Source organism: Tachypleus tridentatus, chromosome 13 (genome assembly GCF_004210375.1).
Source record: "Tachypleus tridentatus isolate NWPU-2018 chromosome 13, ASM421037v1, whole genome shotgun sequence".
In the NCBI taxonomy this organism is placed as follows: Eukaryota; Metazoa; Arthropoda; class Merostomata; order Xiphosura; family Limulidae; genus Tachypleus; species Tachypleus tridentatus.
The window spans coordinates 119,983,648-120,001,689 of NC_134837.1; the positions used below are offsets into that span (position 1 = coordinate 119,983,648).

General features: G+C 33.3%; 1 protein-coding gene across 2 annotated transcripts; it reads right to left on the reverse strand.

The window, feature by feature from the left end:
* Positions 1-43: 43 nt before the first annotated feature.
* LOC143240353 (polyadenylate-binding protein 1A-like) lies at positions 44-17,787 on the reverse strand. Of its 2 annotated transcripts, XM_076482664.1 has the most exons (11): positions 16,867-17,787; positions 13,631-13,824; positions 10,990-11,108; positions 9,890-10,049; positions 6,991-7,065; positions 6,329-6,562; positions 6,010-6,216; positions 5,150-5,306; positions 2,889-3,172; positions 1,634-1,858; positions 44-667 (listed from the first exon to the last, which is right to left on the reverse strand). In XM_076482664.1, exons 1-11 carry the CDS (start codon positions 17,057-17,059, stop codon positions 581-583), a joined length of 1,935 nt encoding a protein of 644 aa, XP_076338779.1. In that variant the 5' UTR covers positions 17,060-17,787; the 3' UTR covers positions 44-580. The 2 variants fall into 2 exon arrangements, with proteins under 2 accessions (XP_076338779.1, XP_076338780.1); XM_076482665.1 differs by lacking the exon at positions 13,631-13,824 and having other exon boundaries at positions 16,867-17,568.
* Between the last annotated feature and the right edge of the window lie 255 nt (positions 17,788-18,042).

Consider the following 18,042-nt stretch of genomic DNA (forward strand, 5'->3'; position numbering starts at 1 on the left):
AACGATTTACCAATGCTTTGACTATATCAATTACATCATTAAGTACCATAACAACCCTTTATTGAGTCAAACAAGAACGTGACTTACAACCCCATTATTTCAAAGCATACATAAAAATTAAGTCGAAAGAAAAAATTATATTTTTCATGTTTTACTATTTTTTTCTTTCCATTTTTGTGTATATAAATATACGTATATATTTATGTCACTTATACCATCTATTTCTGGTGTTCACGTGGGTATTTTTTCGTATTTTTACTGTATTTTTTTATTGTTAAGTTTTTTGTTGGTTTTTTTTTCTTCAGATATAACAAAAGACAAGTACTCCCCACAAATACGTACTAATCATTATCAAGCAAGGTGCTGAAAGCTGAGAAGAGTACAAGGGTCGTTCCGAGTTTAAAAGACAATGCAGCATGAACAACTGTTGCACAAACATTCTACCAGTTCCAGATGTCATTCAGTAGTTCAACTCTTAAGGATTTGAATAAATGCATGGTCAGATAGCCAACAGTAAGTTCTGTTACACTGTCTTTTAAACAGTGGAACAGTTTCCATCTTGTATGAAGTGCTCTTCCATCTATTCCTTCTTAACTCCAACCACAGCTACAGCAGCCAAAGCTTCTTTGGCCTGATGAGCCTTGAGAACAGCCACAGCTTCTTCAACCTAGATATGACAAGAAATAAAAACTATTCAGTGTCATCACACAACAGAAGCGTTAAGACCAAGCATAACCAACTACCACCATATAAGCTACTGTTTAGCATTAAAACATGATTACCATGGTACTCCATCTACAAAATTATATCTGCATTACTCTAAACTTGTGTATAAAGTAAACCATTAAGAACACAAAGAATATACAAGGATACTTCTATCTATAGCACAAAGATCATTTTTTAGAAATATGATGAATCATGTACCAAGTATGGTACTTTTCTAGTCAGATGAGACTTAAAATGTCAAGTTATGGGACAGGGATGTCATTATTCAGACAGATCCTGAGCAACACATACAAAGCACTGCTATCTTTATTGCCTACTTAGTTTTATCTTAGCATTGTAAACAAAAAAATTACTGTAACTACTAATCTAAATACACTGCAAAAAATATATTTTCAGAATAAAATTATACAATGATCCCTTCCCACACACATAAACATATACAGAGTAGGTAACTAATTAAAACAATAAATTTTTGTTACCTCATCTTTGGTTATAGAAAACAGGTTTAAGGCATACCATGATCACAACTAAAGATTTAAAAAGACACAGAACTAGTTTAACAACAAACTATCAACATGCAGATAGTCCAAGTCATGGATAAGCCCAACAAAATATGCCTAATGGTTAACAATTACTAATATTATACTAGCATCATATATCCCATTCTATTGCAGGATCCAATGGATAGAAAAGTTTCTATTACAAGTTTCATGCAATTTGCTTAAATATATGAACTAAAAACGGAAAAAAAAAAAAAGAGATCAGTGAAACAATTTGTAATTAAACTGATAACTTCTTTGGAATAGCACTTAATTAAAACAGTATTTATTAAAATATTCAATATACTCATGTGAACACTACGTTCAAAACTTGTCACCCACCGAGATACAACTAACATTTAACGTACTTTAGCTTTCAGAGATTCATGGTGTTCCAACATGTGTAGTAGTTCGGTGTTGTCAATCTCAAGTAGCATGCCAGTGATCTTGCCAGCCAATTCTGGGTACATACGATGAATTAGGGGGAAGAGACGCTCTCCTAACATCTGCTTCTGTTCCTGAGGGTTAGCCTCTGCTAACATAGAAGCAGTCAGTGGTTCCTGTCCTTGAATGTGTACAGCTTGTTGTGGTACCTGAAATATACGTGCAGTTATCATTTCAGTAAACATCAAATTACCTTGTTTCTTATCGACACAAGTTTTCCTTACAGCTAAATAAGCAATATTATGAAATGATTTGATTGATTCATAACGAGCCATAAGAATAAAAAAGTTATTTTTAGACAATACATTACTACAATTATCTTTAATGCCACACCAGTTTCACTATAAAACTCAATTTCATTAAGATCATGGTGGTTTCAAACATTAACATTCACAAACATTATGCCCCTTACTACTCCAAGAACTTAAAACGGTAAAAAACACTAATTCAGAATACAACATAACAACCAAGTTCAATTCCTCAAAAATGCAAAGAGACAACCTGTTAGTTTTTATATAAAACCAACAGGTTAATTCCCAGGGTATCACCGAAAGAAATCTAAGTTAATAATATGACTTGTTTATTTAATAACAACAAATCACCTACAAAATAAATCTAATAAAAATATGTTATACTTTTGAATTTGTAAAAAACAAATTAAGAGGAATGCAGACAAGGAAAACATCTGTCAATTTACCTAAATTTTAATCATAGATGTTAAGCACAGCAGTTTTATAATTCTCTTTTTAAAACAAAGTTCAATAACATTACAGTCCAACTGTAATTTGATGCTGTTAAAAATGATGAACCATTTAATAAATTACATGATTCTACAAAGACAGTATTTTAACAGCAGTTAATTATTTTGTGAAATAACAGATACTAATGAACCTCAAGTCACAGAATCTGTAAAATAAATTGTGTAGAAGCTGGCTTTTAAGTCAATCATTAAAGGTTTATACATAACAGCACATTATATAGCTAACTGTTTGTAGAGAAATAAGTTAGCACGGAAGCTTCAAACAATCATTTCGGACAGCATTATCTACAAGTATAGAACAAAGGTTGCCTCAACCATGCTGCCAGACAGATCTTCATATTAACTTAGTCATACATCACTTTACATAACCATGCGTCTGGACAATTTTATATATGCAACACACGGTGAACCTTATTTACCTGTTGAACAGCTGGCTGGCCTACAGGCACTGGTTGATGGGGGTTACGGATGTTGGCTGTATACTTGAAGGTAGCAGGTCGAGGATGGTTCACATTAGCCCCTGGAATAGTTGCTGGACCAGCTCCAGGTACCCCAGATGGATGCATTCCTGCTACACGACCTGGGGCTGTTCCCTGCTGACCCGTAATTGGCCGAGCACTCATTCCACTTCGTATTGCAGGTTGAGCCCCTCCTGGAGGTCGTGACTGTCGAGGGAATGGAACAGAGTGAACTCCTTGGAATGCTTTAAAATAGACAAAATACACAATATTTTTAAGTATTCAACTAATAGCAATACATCTTTTCCTTTTCTCTTAATTAATTTTCAAAGTTCTGTTTTTCTGTTCTTTACTGTTCATTAAATATGTTGACACACATATACCCATAGCCAATAGAACCATATGAAAAGCAGAAAACCTTTGGTCAAAACCTTTACACACACACACACACAGAACTATTCCCACAGAAAAATCATAACACAAGAAAAAGTTGCTGAAAAGATAAAAAGATACCAAGTATCTTACAGTTTCCAGAGATTATTGGTTTGTCAGCTTTATCACGTAACACATAGTATGTTGCTACACTTACTTATACAACTGAAACAAAGCAGGTATGGATATGTAATTTCTATTAATATGATTATTAAAAGACAAAATTCTTACCATAATCACAACCAAGCAAGTAACAAGAAACAAACACACTTGTTAACAAATTAAATGATAAATTTAAGCATTTTTGTTTTTAAAAGTCTGCTTAATGTACAGTTATGACAAAGTGTTCGTACCCCTGCATCCCGAGTTATTTTTCTTCATAACTTAAAAAGCATCACGAGTGGGCTAATAGAAGTAAAATGTATCATAAATACTATACTAACACACATCTACATAAACTTATGTAAATTGAACAACAAATAAACTGTTTATAAACAAATAACCAAACATAGGAGAGGCAGAAAGAGTTTGTGCGTCTAACGGTCAGTTGTGTAGCCTTTAAGGTGAATTACTTTTCAATGTGTGCTTAGGGTCACTGTCGTGCTGGAAGATTCAACGATGCCCAAGCCACAAGTTCCGAGCATCATACTTGGTACAAGTGCCTAATATGTCAACGTACTCTTCTTTTTTCATGATTCCATTGACACGGTAAAGCTGCCTACATCAGAAGAGCTGAAGAAACCCCATAGCATGATCAAGCCACCTCCGTGTTTAACTGTAGGGACGGTGTTCTTTGGAAGATTTCATTCCCCTTCTTACGGAAAATGAAGCAAACATTATTGTGGCCAAAAAGATCGATTTTAGTCTCGTCTGACCAAAGAATACTCTTCCAATAGGTAAAGGGTTTATCTACATGCTTTCTTGCATACCTCAATCGTGCTTCTAAATGAACAGGTTTTGAATATGGAGTTCTACAAGGACGGCATGCTTTGAACCCAGAAGAGCGTAACGTTCTTAACTGTAGAGGTGCTTACTTCAACCCCAGTTTTCCTTATCGGTTTCTGTATGTTATTACATGTTAAACAAAGGTTCCTACTAACTTCTCCGAGAACCTTCCTCTTGGTTCTCTCTGGAATTTTGGTGTGGCATCTGGAACAAGGGAGGTTAGCAGTTCATCCTCTAAGCTTAAACTTGACAATTATGCTTTGAACAGTAGAGTTCAGCACATTAAGTTGTGAAGCAATACCGGAAAGAGACACACGAGACTTGTATTTTACAATAATTCGGTTTTTTAAATCACTGGACAGTTGTTTCCTGTTTACCATAATGACCAAACAGAAAATGACGAAGACTGCGCTAAATTGCCAGAAGTACATTTTTTGCTGGCTAAATTCCAATAATTATGAACCCCGTGTCTAGTTCTGGAATGGTGTAATGTAGTTTGCCAAACTAAACAAAATGTTTAAGAGTATCAGTTTTTTCACACATTCTAAATTATACAAACACTTTCTGCTCCTATGTTTGGTTGTTTATAAACAGTTTAATTGTCATTTAATTTACATAAAAATTCATGTAGATACGTGTCAATATATTTATAATATATTATACTTCTATTAGCTTACTCATGATACTTTTTAAGTTATGAGCAAAAAACCACTCAGGACGCAGGGGTACGAACACTTTGTCGTAACTGTAAAAATATAATAGTATTTTAAGAAATATTTCATTTCACATGATCTTAGGTTGCTTTCAAAAAGGCAATAAAATATTTAGGCTTAATAGTCACAAACCTGCACTTGGCTGACCACTGTGGCGGATGGCTGGCTGACCTGGCCAGCGAGGAGCGGCTCGCATTTGAGGCATCTGTGTGGGGAAGTAGCCACGTTGAGCTTGAGGCATGGTAGGTACAAAATAACCTGCTCCTCCTGGTTGGAACATCTGGCCAAGCTAGAAGGAGATGGTGTCATAGTTAGCCTTCTGTCATACTGTCCAAGTTTTTTAGGATACATTAGCACTACCAGGTGCACATAACTATGTTTCAACCTTTTCTCATACTACAAAACATGCACTGTCTAGTAACAGAGCTATAAAAATACTGTTATAACCTAATTCACAACTTAGAATATGTGACCTGATGGTAGATGACAAAAGTAGCTCTTTTAAATCAACTAACATTTGACAATCCATTAGCATCACAAATAAAACAGTGATTGGCCAAGGTTTACGAGACTAAGTTTCCAAGGTAAATACACAAAAATACACATACCAACTATAAATACTGATATTCAAAAGTATTATATAAATTACAAACAACTCCAATTTATTAAATTAACAACTTCTGGGCAAATACAAAAAAAGAGTACAACAAAATCACAACCAAAGCACATTGTACATTTTGAGCCAATAAGACCTTTTGCTCAAAACCAGTGCACTTCAGGCTAGCTGATACACAGAAATGTGGTTAACAAACTATTAATAAAATATTTGGTAGCAACTGTTCCAACATGTGCTGGAGTAAGTCCAATTTACTTATGTCACAACACATTAAAAGTAGAATAAGGATTAACTTTAACACCTTTATTATACTGTCATCTTTTTTAAAAGTAAAAACAACATTAAGTTACAATCTCTAATTCACTATTAGAATTACCTGCATTCGCATGCCAGCCATTCTCTGCATGTACTGGGAAGCCAAATGTGCCTTGCGGTCCTCCTTTCTCTGAGCTAGTGCCACATATAGGGGCTTCGAAACAACAATACGACCATTCATTTCAGTCACAGCTTTGGTAGCTTCCTCTGGTGAACTGAAGCACACAAACCCAAAACCTTTGGAGCGACCATTGCTGTCTGTCATCACCTAAAACACAAGAGAGCAGCACTGATAAACATCCATTCCAAACCAATTTGTGATCAGTGGTTAAACATGCACCTGTTCTTCACATTTTTTTCCCCAACAAGGTTATCCCTACCTTTGCACTGGTAATTGTTCCGTATGGAGCAAACTCATTCCTCAGGCGAGCATCGTCAATGACATCATCAAGATTCTTCACGTACAGATTGACACCCTGATATCGTGTGATACGTTCAATCTTGAGTTGTTCAAACTTCCGCTTCAGTTCTGCCTGACGTTCCGTTTTCTTCTGGGCTCGTCCCACATGAAGAAGTCTGCCATTCATTTCCTTAGTGTTCATATCATCAACTGCCTTAAAAGACAAACAAAAAGTTAATTGGACACATCAATGTACTATTCTTATCTTCTATTAAAATGGGTGGTAAATACTGAATTATGTTTCTAGCAGTCTTTTTAAACAGTACTTAACACTTCTGTGAATCTAGCCAGAAGTCAGTTCATACATGTGAAATAAAGGTCTAGGATACATTTGGATTCCACCTCTGTGGCTAGAACAAAACTTACATTTTTTCAAAATAAACCTGTTTAACAGAGTAACTGTTAGTTACAACACTCGTTCTATACTGGTTGTATTATGAAAGTAGAGATGTTTATTCAAACTACTATAAAATGTAGAATACATGCACGTCGTACTTCTGTTTAAAATATTTGGATCAAAGTACACTAGCAAACCATAACTTTGTGATCATGCTTTAGAACAGATTAATAAATGCAACTCACCCTTTCAGCACTCTCTGGATCTTCAAAACTTACAAAACCAAAGCCTCTAGATTTTCCTTCGTTGTCTGACATTACCTGATAATTACAGAATGGAGAATTTTTAAATTACCCTTGCCTGGTTAATTAAGTTCTCAATACACAAAGAACTACCTAACTATACTTCTAATCATTTTATTTTATGTTATTAACAGACATTTCATAAGATAGGAAAGCAGAAGTGCAAAAACTATACGAGTTAGCAGAAAGACAAAGGGAAGTACCAATTCAAACCCCGATGAACACTTCCAAGCAATATAATAATGCTATATGTAACTCAAAAATTAGAAAAACTTAAACACTGTCAGCCCAGGAGAGGTCCCTGGGACTGAACATTTCATGCTTGTTACACTTTTCACAATACAAGTTAAATCAGTAAGTTACCTTAACTGTTATATTATCAGTTAACATCACAAGGTTTCAATCACAAAATATCAGTTTTGTTTTTTTTCTTAAAACATACAAGAGTACATGAAGTATAACAAACAATTATTTCTTATAGTTAAAATCTCTGAATTTGCTTGCTATAGATTAAAACAAAACACTTTACATTTCGTAGATAGATAGATACACATCTGAAATTTTTTTTTTGGTTACTCCATTAGTACTATGTAATTCTACTATAATTTATCAAGTTAGTAACTAAGCTGTATTTAAGTCACAAGTTGAAAGAACACTGTTTAATAATTTAATTGAAATTTATAAAATTCAATAAAAAATAATTATCATTATTGATTTTTAAATAGCTTCATAAAACTTCCTTGTTTATATTAACTTGTGTGAAAGCTACAGAAGTAATACAAGTTAGGATATTCATGACTAGTAGCAAGTACACAATACTTCCTAAAGAAAGGACCTTAATTATGAAACCCTTATTGATAATGTCACACAGTATAGATTTTCAGAAGCCAACATATCCAAGTGCTAAACCCTTCCCACCTTTTTTGTTAAACGGAATTTTTAACAGTTTAACTTTAAAGTTTTTTTTGAAAAACTTCCACCGTATCAAACTGACACACACAGAAGCTCACAAGAGTTGCAAACATTTGATGTGCAATATCCGAGTAACACCTTGTTAAAGTTGAGAACAGATAACTGCAAAAAAACTAGATGCATTTAGGATTCAATTAATGGACATAAAAGGAAAAACTTTAAGTGGGAATCTGTTACAAACCATCAAATGATAGTGATAAAATAAATGAGAAACTTGACATAATAAGAAGTCAAAATTATGGGCGACTTAAATTCATGGAAAACTGACTTCGAAATATTTAAGTCAAATCTTGATGGAGAAAGGTTTTTTTGGAAACTGTTCAGGATGGTTTTCTTCACTAATTGGTCAAGGAACTTGCTAGAAACAATGCTATTTTATTGTTAACTTCTAAAACAGAAATAAGTGAGAGGGTAGAAAATGGAAGAACACCTAGGTACAAGTGATCATTGCTCTATCAGGGTTCATTGTTTTGCTGCATATGGAGATAAGGAATGATGATATTTTGGTTACAAATTTCAAAAGTAAATTTCATAGAAATGTAACAAGTATTATCTGTTGTGAATTGGACAGCTGAGTTATTCAGACACGCTGATCAGATGTGGAAAAGTTTAAAGATAACATTAGCTCAGAGTTTAGGAGACAGAATTATAGAAATAAATCAAAATTGAGTGGTATTACAGGACTCTTAGAAGATGAAGAAAGTTAGTGAAACAGGAAATTAGGACATCAAGAAAGAAAGCAGGAGACTTACAAAATGAAATCCACTTAAAACTAAAATGTCAAAAGTGAGGTACGTCAGAACAAGTGTAAGGACCTTTGCTGTTTTTGATTTTACTGTGTCATTGAGACACAGATAAAGAAATTGTTAATAAATTATTTAAATTAATAATGATAAAGGTCTTAGGTGTTGGTAGCTGTGAAGAGAATGATGCTGATTTACCAGAGGATTTAGATCATTTAGAGAGTTGGTGAATAAATGGCATACGAGTTTTGATTATGATGAATGCAAGATAATGCATGTGGATTATCATAATTTGATTATAATTGGGTTAGAAATAATCTTAACATTGACATGAAAAAAAGATCTTGGTATAATGGTTGATCAATCTATAAACCACCCAAACAGAGTCTTATTGCTAGTGATAAAGTCAGATTTTAGGTTATATTCAAACAAGTCTATAGAGGTTATCATTTCATTGTAAAGATCACTGGTTAGGCCACATCTGGAGTAGTGTTCAGTCTTGACTCCATACCTTAGGAAAGACACTGAATTGTTGAAAAGGGTTCAGAGAAGAGTGACTAGAATGGTACCTGGGTTGGAAGTGTTATACAGGAGAGGCCAATACATTTATCTTGACAAAAGAAAAGTGGGAGGGAGATTTATTGAGGTGTTTAAGATTGTAAAAGAAATTGACAGTGTTGATGGGTAATATTTTCTCACTTTTAATAACAAGAATAGTAGAAATAGGGATAGCAGTCACCTTCAGATAAGAAAGGTTCACTTTTTAACACAGTGGTTAGTTTTGGAATGTGTTACTTTCAGATGTTGTATAGATTAAATTTAAAAGAGTTAAAGGCAAAGCTTAATAAGTATATGAATGAGTAGATTTTGCTTTACAATTTTTTTTTTTAATTAATTTAGTTTAAGAGAAAGCAGCAGCCAAGAGACCAACAATTCCAAGCTGTTCCAGAACATTGTTTTTTCAACAGATGCATCTTAAATGATAGTCTTGAAAAACAAATTAAGAACCGTTAATTTACCTAATGGAAGAAATATCTGTACAGAAGAGAGGACCCAATTCTGTAGTTCACAAAAACTACCACAGAAATATACAATGCAACTTGAATCACAAATATTTGTACATTTACCTTGGCACTTGTGATCTTTCCATACTTTTCAAAAAATTCTCGCAGCTTTTCGTCATCCAGATCATCTCCAAAGTTTTTCACATAAACATTAGTGAATCTACGAGCCTTTTCACCCATTAGCTTCTCTCGTTCATTGTGTGGTATAAATTTTCCAACAAACCTGAATATATAAATTTGATTTGTTACTCTCAGATTCAAGTTAGATGAGTGAAAAATACAACAAACAAAAATACCACTCTTAATCACCAGATAAGTATGTACATATCAGTTACCACATATGGTATTAAGTTCGGTACTTTTAAATTACACCCCCCTTAAAACATCAACCGAGTGAAAAATGATTTTCATGTTAAGATTAAAAATACTTTTCTTCACATGTAAAAAAAAAACCTTTTGATCTGCATAATTTCTAAAACCTTAAATAAATTTCAAACTTTTTTCTTGTACAACTTATTTTCTCTACCTTAACTGTATACCAAGTTAGTCAATTTAATTGGCCTTGGAACCCATCAAAAAAAAAATCCTTTCTTTATAAATGACTTCACACTAACAAGGAATTACATTTATCCTAAATAGTTTCAAGCCTGCAACAGTATACATCTATTTCTACTTAAGTTTTATTGCCCTTTGAATGGTATCTCAACTAATACATGCACCACACCAGCTGTACGTCACTATCTCAAGCCTACTTTGTGAAAATGTATTATTCTTTATCTGAACTAATCTAACCTAAAAAGCTTCCAATTTTTAGATTTCAGTTAACTTTATAATAAATAAAAACACTTGAAAAAGGAAAAAAAAAACAAGCAGTCACTTGGATTTGCTGACAAACTGTTGATAATACTTAACATTTTTTGTACTATAGTACTACAACACTAAACTTATGTAATTAAATAAGGTGCTACAGAACACATACAATGCAGATAATGTCTAATAACAATCACAATTTTCCGACTCTTCACTTAAAAGTATGAAATGTTAAGCAATTCTGAAAAAGGAAAGAAAAATACAACTCATATCTGGGTAATTTTTATAGACAACCAGCACCTGTACTTTGTTTTCACTGATTAAAAGAAAGCTAAATATAACCATGTACTTACACTTTCTTTCCATTAAGCAGCATCCCATTAACTTTCTGAATGGCATTATTAGCAGCTTCTTCGGTCTCAAAATGCACAAATCCGTAACCTTTAGAGTTCCCTTCCTCATCTGTAGCTACCTGACATGAAAAAATGATTACATAAACTGATTCAAAATGTACAAATCCACATCCTCTAGGAGTTCCCTTTGTCATCCATAGTTACTGACAAAACAAATTAGAGTGACTATGAACATGTGAAACAAGACAATCTTCATAACTTAATTATAGTAATTGTTCCAATAACCTTTTAGCAGACAAATAAAGAAACTGTACACTTCAGTTGTTTTGAATTTCATGATATTTTATTTTTATACCATCAACATGTCATGCTTTAACAGAAACACAAGATAACAGATCTGATCACAAGCAACTGGTCACCCAAAACCTCTTCACTGGGAAGTTTAAAAAGTATGAAGACAATTCAACAGGATTAGATCTTAAAGGATGTCACCCAGAAGAATCACAAAAAACACACGTAATTTAAAAACCAGAACTGATAACCAAAGTATTAATAAATCTTTTATGAAAATGAAATCAACATCATAAAATAACCAGCCATTGAGTATCCAAGTTATTAAAGTACAGCTTCTGGAAGACAGCTTGGTGATGTGATTAGCTGTTCTTGGGACTAAATTCCTTTTACATTCAGACATGCTTACTTTTTCAGTTATGGAAGTAACTTTTTTTTTTTTTTTTAATTTATTCTAGCTGCCACTAACCCTAATTTTGAACTGCCAGCCAGCTACACTCTCCACCAACTACAGAGGGTATCTCTTCTCAATGAATACTTGAAATGACCATCACACTGTAATTCCCTTATGGTTGGATGGGCAAATTGTTTGGCAACTTAAGGATATTGCCATACAATGGTCTTTTGTCTAGTTAACAGTTCAAAATCAGAGGTAACTTTTTCTGTAACTCACAGCTTGCTTAGGTTCAGATTTATTTCACACAACATAGCTAGTAACATTTCTGTAATTGTGTTCTACCTGTAAACATATAGTTGCAAGTTAAATAACCACAATAATTATATACCATACATAAAACACAACAATGTATCCTGTTCAAAATAAATATTGCAGTTCTAACTTTATACTGCTTCCATATTACTTGTTGCAAATGTAACCAGTGTAATATGTATGACATACAATAAAGGGGAGGGGGGCTAGACCCTCAGCCACATATTTCACATGGCATGAGAGAACACCAACTGATTAGCTTTACAGCCACATATGTTATTCAACAGTTACCTGAAAACATACCACAATACGAAAACTCACTGTATCCCTGGTCTTCTCGTGCACACAGTAATGAAAAGCTGGGACTTAAACCTAACCCACCAAGGAGGTATTAGTAACTGAGTACTAAATTAGGCCTGCTTGCCATTCAATAAACAAAATATATTTATACATTAGTTACACTATAATTACACAAGTCAAACTATAACTCAGAACAAGATCAGTTCAATGACAAATTAAATGATGAATACCTCTTGGATTATTTTTCACTTCTAATATATTTTTGTGTAATTTTTGTACATCATTTTAGTGTTCCCTATAACAATAATCTGACATACTATCACTAAACAATGTAGAAAATGTTCTACACACAAGGTTCAAGTTTTTATTGGTTTGAAAAGTAATTTACCAACATTCGACTGTACTTTTCTGCCTTGTTGATCAAGGTTAATTTCACAAAACTCGTTTATTTAGCTATCTAAGAAATGTGAGGTTGGATATATTACAGGGTGAGGGTGGTTGTACTTGTCCTATATTTTTTTTAATAGACTATACTCTAGTATTTTATAAAAAAGTGACAGAATAGGTTCAAACTGAATTAGATGTATAATACTGTCAGTTTACACAAAAAAAATGGTAGGAATCAAAACTAAGAAATAACATGACAGCTATGGTACTCTGCACTAAACAGAATGTAGTGAGAAAATGGACACATACAAAGTTCCCTACAAATGTAACCAGTTATAAACTGTGACAATGCTCAAATAACTACCATTTATTTACCCCTTTAGGTAAAACTGGGTAATACCCATAAGCAATCACATCAGTTAGTGCTGCATAAAACTAGCAGTTAATAATTATGATTAATTTGATTATCATGATAACCAACTCACTCACATTACAGTTGCAAATTAATACTATTTTTAATTATTCCAACTGCACAGGTAACTGAAATAGAGCCAATCTATTATGATAAAACCTACCATACGTGAACTGTCACTCAGAAGAAAAGCAATGGTATTTTCATGATCTTTTTTTAAATTCTCTACCATGTGCACCCCCTGTTTATGGAACATTATACCAAACAGTAGAATTAACTACTGCTAATCACCCAGCTCTACTTTTGGGATAAAAATAATCAAGTTAAACCTGAATTAAAAACCATTGTGTACCAAGTACATTACTTCTCCACAGTCTTAAAACAAGTCTGATGAAATACACTAAGTTTTTACTAAAGTTTAATGTGAAACTATGGGACAAGCAGACTCACTGTTATGATGCATGGACACAGCATGGCTAACTTTGCCTTGTTTTATCCAAGTACTGATGCTATTACAAATACAAACATGGTTACTATCTCACCTTACAGGACAGAATGTTTCCAAATGCTGAGAAGGTGTCATACATGGCTTTATTGTCAATACTTTTGTCCAAGTTTTTAATGAAGACATTTCCTAAACCAGACTTTCTTAGTGAGGGATCTCGCTGAGACCACATGATTCTGATTGGTCGACCCTTAATTGTGTCGAAGTTCATGGTGTCCAAGGCACGTTCCGCTAAAATATTTAGAAGACAATTTTTTATTTTTTTTCTGTATCAAAACACACCTTGCATCTAGGAACAATACTATTAACAAAAAACTCAACCCATGGATACTGATTAAACTCAAACATTTTACCATTAGTACCCTTCAAAAAGCTCTTCAGAGGGCCATAGGCCCAGCATAGCCAAGCGTATTAAGGAGTTTGACTCATAATCAGAGGGTCATGGGTTTGAATCCCAGTCGCACCAAACATGCTCACCCTTTCAGCAGTGGAGGCATTATAATGTTACGGTCAATCCCACTATTCATTGATAAGAGTAGCCCAAGAGTTGGCAGTGGGTGGTGATGACTAGCTGCCTTCCATCTAGTCTTACACTGCTAAATTAGGGATGGCTAGTGCATGTAGCCCTCAAGTAGCTTTGTGTGAAATTCAAAACAAATTTAGAGGGCCATGGTTAGGGAGAAACATGTTTAGCATACATTCCTACTACCACAGTTCAGAAACATCCATTTATAGAAACTAATCATACATGTTCACAAAAAACACACATACTGTAAAACAAGTCATGCACTACAAGATTACAGATGTTAATAAAGTACAAGGCACCAGTACATCACTTGTAGCCATGGATACCAACAACACTCCACAAATAAGCAGGAAAATAAAGCAAAGTCATACTGTCAGATGTTTCCTTGAAATCATACACAAAGGATCAAACAGTAAATCTACAGATCTATTGGAGAACAAACTATTTACATCACTTGTCAATTTATATACAAAGTGACAAAAAAAAAGTTCAGAAGTACGTTACAACAAGAGAATAACACTAAAACGATGCTATATGAACAGTCCCAAAGTCAGCAGCTACAATAAGGTACAATCTACATAAGGAGAAAATGCACCATAATCCAGTACATTAAAACAACCTTAAGCATTTGCATAAACACTTTCATTGCTTCTTATTACCATTGAATCAACATCACTTGTGCACAGTTGTGAAATGACAGCTTCCTAATGCTATAGGACATACTGATATACAATCATTCTTAACCAAATTTATTTTCCAATGGAGATTTAGAATTTTCCTGAAAATGTAACTCACTTCAATTCTTAAGTGTTTCTACACTTTCCTGGTGGCCACAAAGCGCATACCTTTGCACATACATGAGACTTCCCACATTACCATCTACTGCTGATGTCAAAAGTACACATGCACTTAAAAGCATTTTCACACAAGTTTCAGCTGAATAAACATAACTGTTAAAATTAGTATGAAGTTCAAATTCAGCTTAAAAATAATTTCATTTAAATTAGTAGTAAATTTTAAAAAGTTACTCATAAAAAAAGTAGCAGCATCTTTATAAAAGTGCAATGGAAGAAAAAAAATCATAATTTAAGTACTGGACTTTACCTAGTGTGTGTTAGGTCATGTAGAACTAGTGTTCAAGACCAATATTTCCATGCTTTAAAAAAAGTTTATGTAACCTTTGTGCTTGCACCGTACCTTATTATCCATTAGTTAACATAAATGACTAAACCTTTGTCTAATGATGTAAAATAAATAGTATATTGATCCTTTGAGGAAAAGGCAATAACATCAAACAGCATGCCACCAGAAATTTCAATCACAGACTACATCCGGTGTTTCCATCTCTACCGTATTTTCTCTTAACATAATTTTAATAACACCACTTCCTTTCTATTCTCTATTTCTAATTTACCACCAGCTTTACTCTGTTCACCATCCATTCTGGGTAGATGTTTTGTAAGTGACATTTTTACACATCCAGCATGTTGAAGTTATTTAAGCATTTTCTGAAAAAGATAAAAAAATTGTCTTTCTCAAGACAGCTGATACAGGTATTAAAACTTTAAAATAAAGTACAGAACAACTTTGATATTTTTTGTTAGCCTGAAGATGATTTAAGAAGGTCGAAACATTCTGTTCTTTATTTTAAACTTAATATCCATCATGAGATACATTTTTCATTCAAGCGAGTTTCTCATCATCATGAAAAAACAATCTTTGCTGTGTGCTATTACTCAGATCACAAAATCTAGCAGTTCACATGTACAGATAAGAGCTCTTCTTGCAGACCTCTGGAGGACGATTCTGTGGATGGTAGGTTAATCTCATAACAGCACAAGTTCACAAGATTATCTGGAGAGTGGTAGTTGTTTTTGTTGAATTCTCAGGATATACACTTAAGAATATGAAAAACCCCAGTAAGACAGAATAATCTTCCCTCAAGCTACTTTTTTTTTTTCTTTTTTTTTTTTTTCAAGGAAGTGACTGCCAGGGAGTACAAGTTGTCATGAGTAGTTTACAAGAATTTAAACTGCAGACAGATTTTCTGAAAAATAATGCTTAGGTTTAAATATTCACTTCTCTTGAATGAAGATGCACATGGACAGTTCCATGCATTATAAAATAGAAATAAATTTAGTTAGTGAATACAATTTGTTCAGCTCAGATACAAAATGGTCCTAATAGCCTACCCCCTCCTGAACACAACTAAAGCTGATAATAGGAATATGAACAGACAATTTCTCACAAAACGCACCAAGAAATGTTACTTGTGTTTTGTCAGCCCTCTTGGTTTAAGAAAGATTCACAGACTACAGAAAATATATTGCAAGGGATACAAACTTCATGCTTTGGAAAATAAGAGCTGATGTACAACTCTGGCAGTGTCTTTATTTAAACAGTAAATCCTATTATTTTTAGGTTATTTTAGCTTTCTTGTACATCTTCCATAAAATTACAACTTTATACTGTGCTAAAAAATAAAAGATGGTCATTTCTTTTGTACAACAAATTAACAAACTTTATTTTCCTTACTCACAACATAAAAACACAGTCCATTTACTCGCACAAACTCCAACATGTAGATTTTTAAATACAGTATGTTTTCTTGGTCTTGGAAAGTTGTTAAATCAAAGTAACACCATAATAACCGTTACTTTCATTTTAGACATATATATATATATATATATATATAAACGTAATTTTCAAATTAAGTTTCTTCAGATCTAAAATTTAACTGTTCTTACCATCACTAGGCTGCTGAAAATTTACATAGGCATATCCTAGCGATCTTCTAGTTATCATGTCTCGGCATACTCTAATTGATAAAACTGGTCCAGCAGAAGAAAACTTTTCAAACAGCATAGCTTCAGTAATGTCAGGATGAAGGTCTCCAACGTACAGAGAAGCCATTGGATAATTTGGTCCACTTGGGTTCATGATGTCTTGTTAGCGATCTCAAACTCACAGTTACACTAACACAGAAAAACGCCCTTTTTAACTATACTGTCACAGTGTCAATATGTCAGACAGACCACAAGGTTTAGCGTGTGTGCCCTTTACAAAGTACAGTAACTTGAGTAAATAATCGCAGATCAAACTACTCACTCAGATTCTCAAATATTTATTTAAAATACGAATTAAGCTTAAGCTAATAATATCAATACAACAAATGTTACGTAGAAGTTAGGCCTTTCTCTCAGTCACTAAGAAAGTGTAGTCTTATACAAGTTATAGATTTCTCATTTAGCCTAACTAGTAACGTTAAGTTGCTTCTCTAGTTTGTTGTTTCCACAATTTTTTGGTTATTTTTACACTTTTTCTATTTTTTTGTTATTTTTATTTTTTTAAAACTTATTTTTATTAGCTTAAGCGTACAAATATTTTTTTTACCCCACGTGAACAACCTAACTCATAAACGACAAGATGGAAGAGACTCTACGTTTCTACGAAAGAAGTTTATATATATGAAGGATATATCCTTCCGCACATAAGAGTTGAAAATTATTATTTTAATATTCCTTTTTAATGTTTTGACTATTTGATCCCTTAATTGTATTTGTAAACGAGAAATATAGCCCATTTTACATAGATGATCATAAAATTTTAAACTATAAGTCTGTATTCCTGTCTATTTTATCTAATTATTTGTATTTATCGGATTACTACTGCGTTAAACGTCTTTTCTCAAACGGGGTTACATTTCTCGAATGAGGGGTCTACAAATTTCTCCCTAGCGGTACACTACAATACAACAACATTAAGTAGGTCATGGGTGCATTCGCTTCAGCGAATTTAAGATATCAGGCTTTTTAAAATTACAAACATAAAAATGTTTTAGATGTTTAACTGTTTAAAATAATATTAGTTGTAAATCAGGTGCGAAATGTAAAATCAAATTAATTATATAATGAAAGATATAT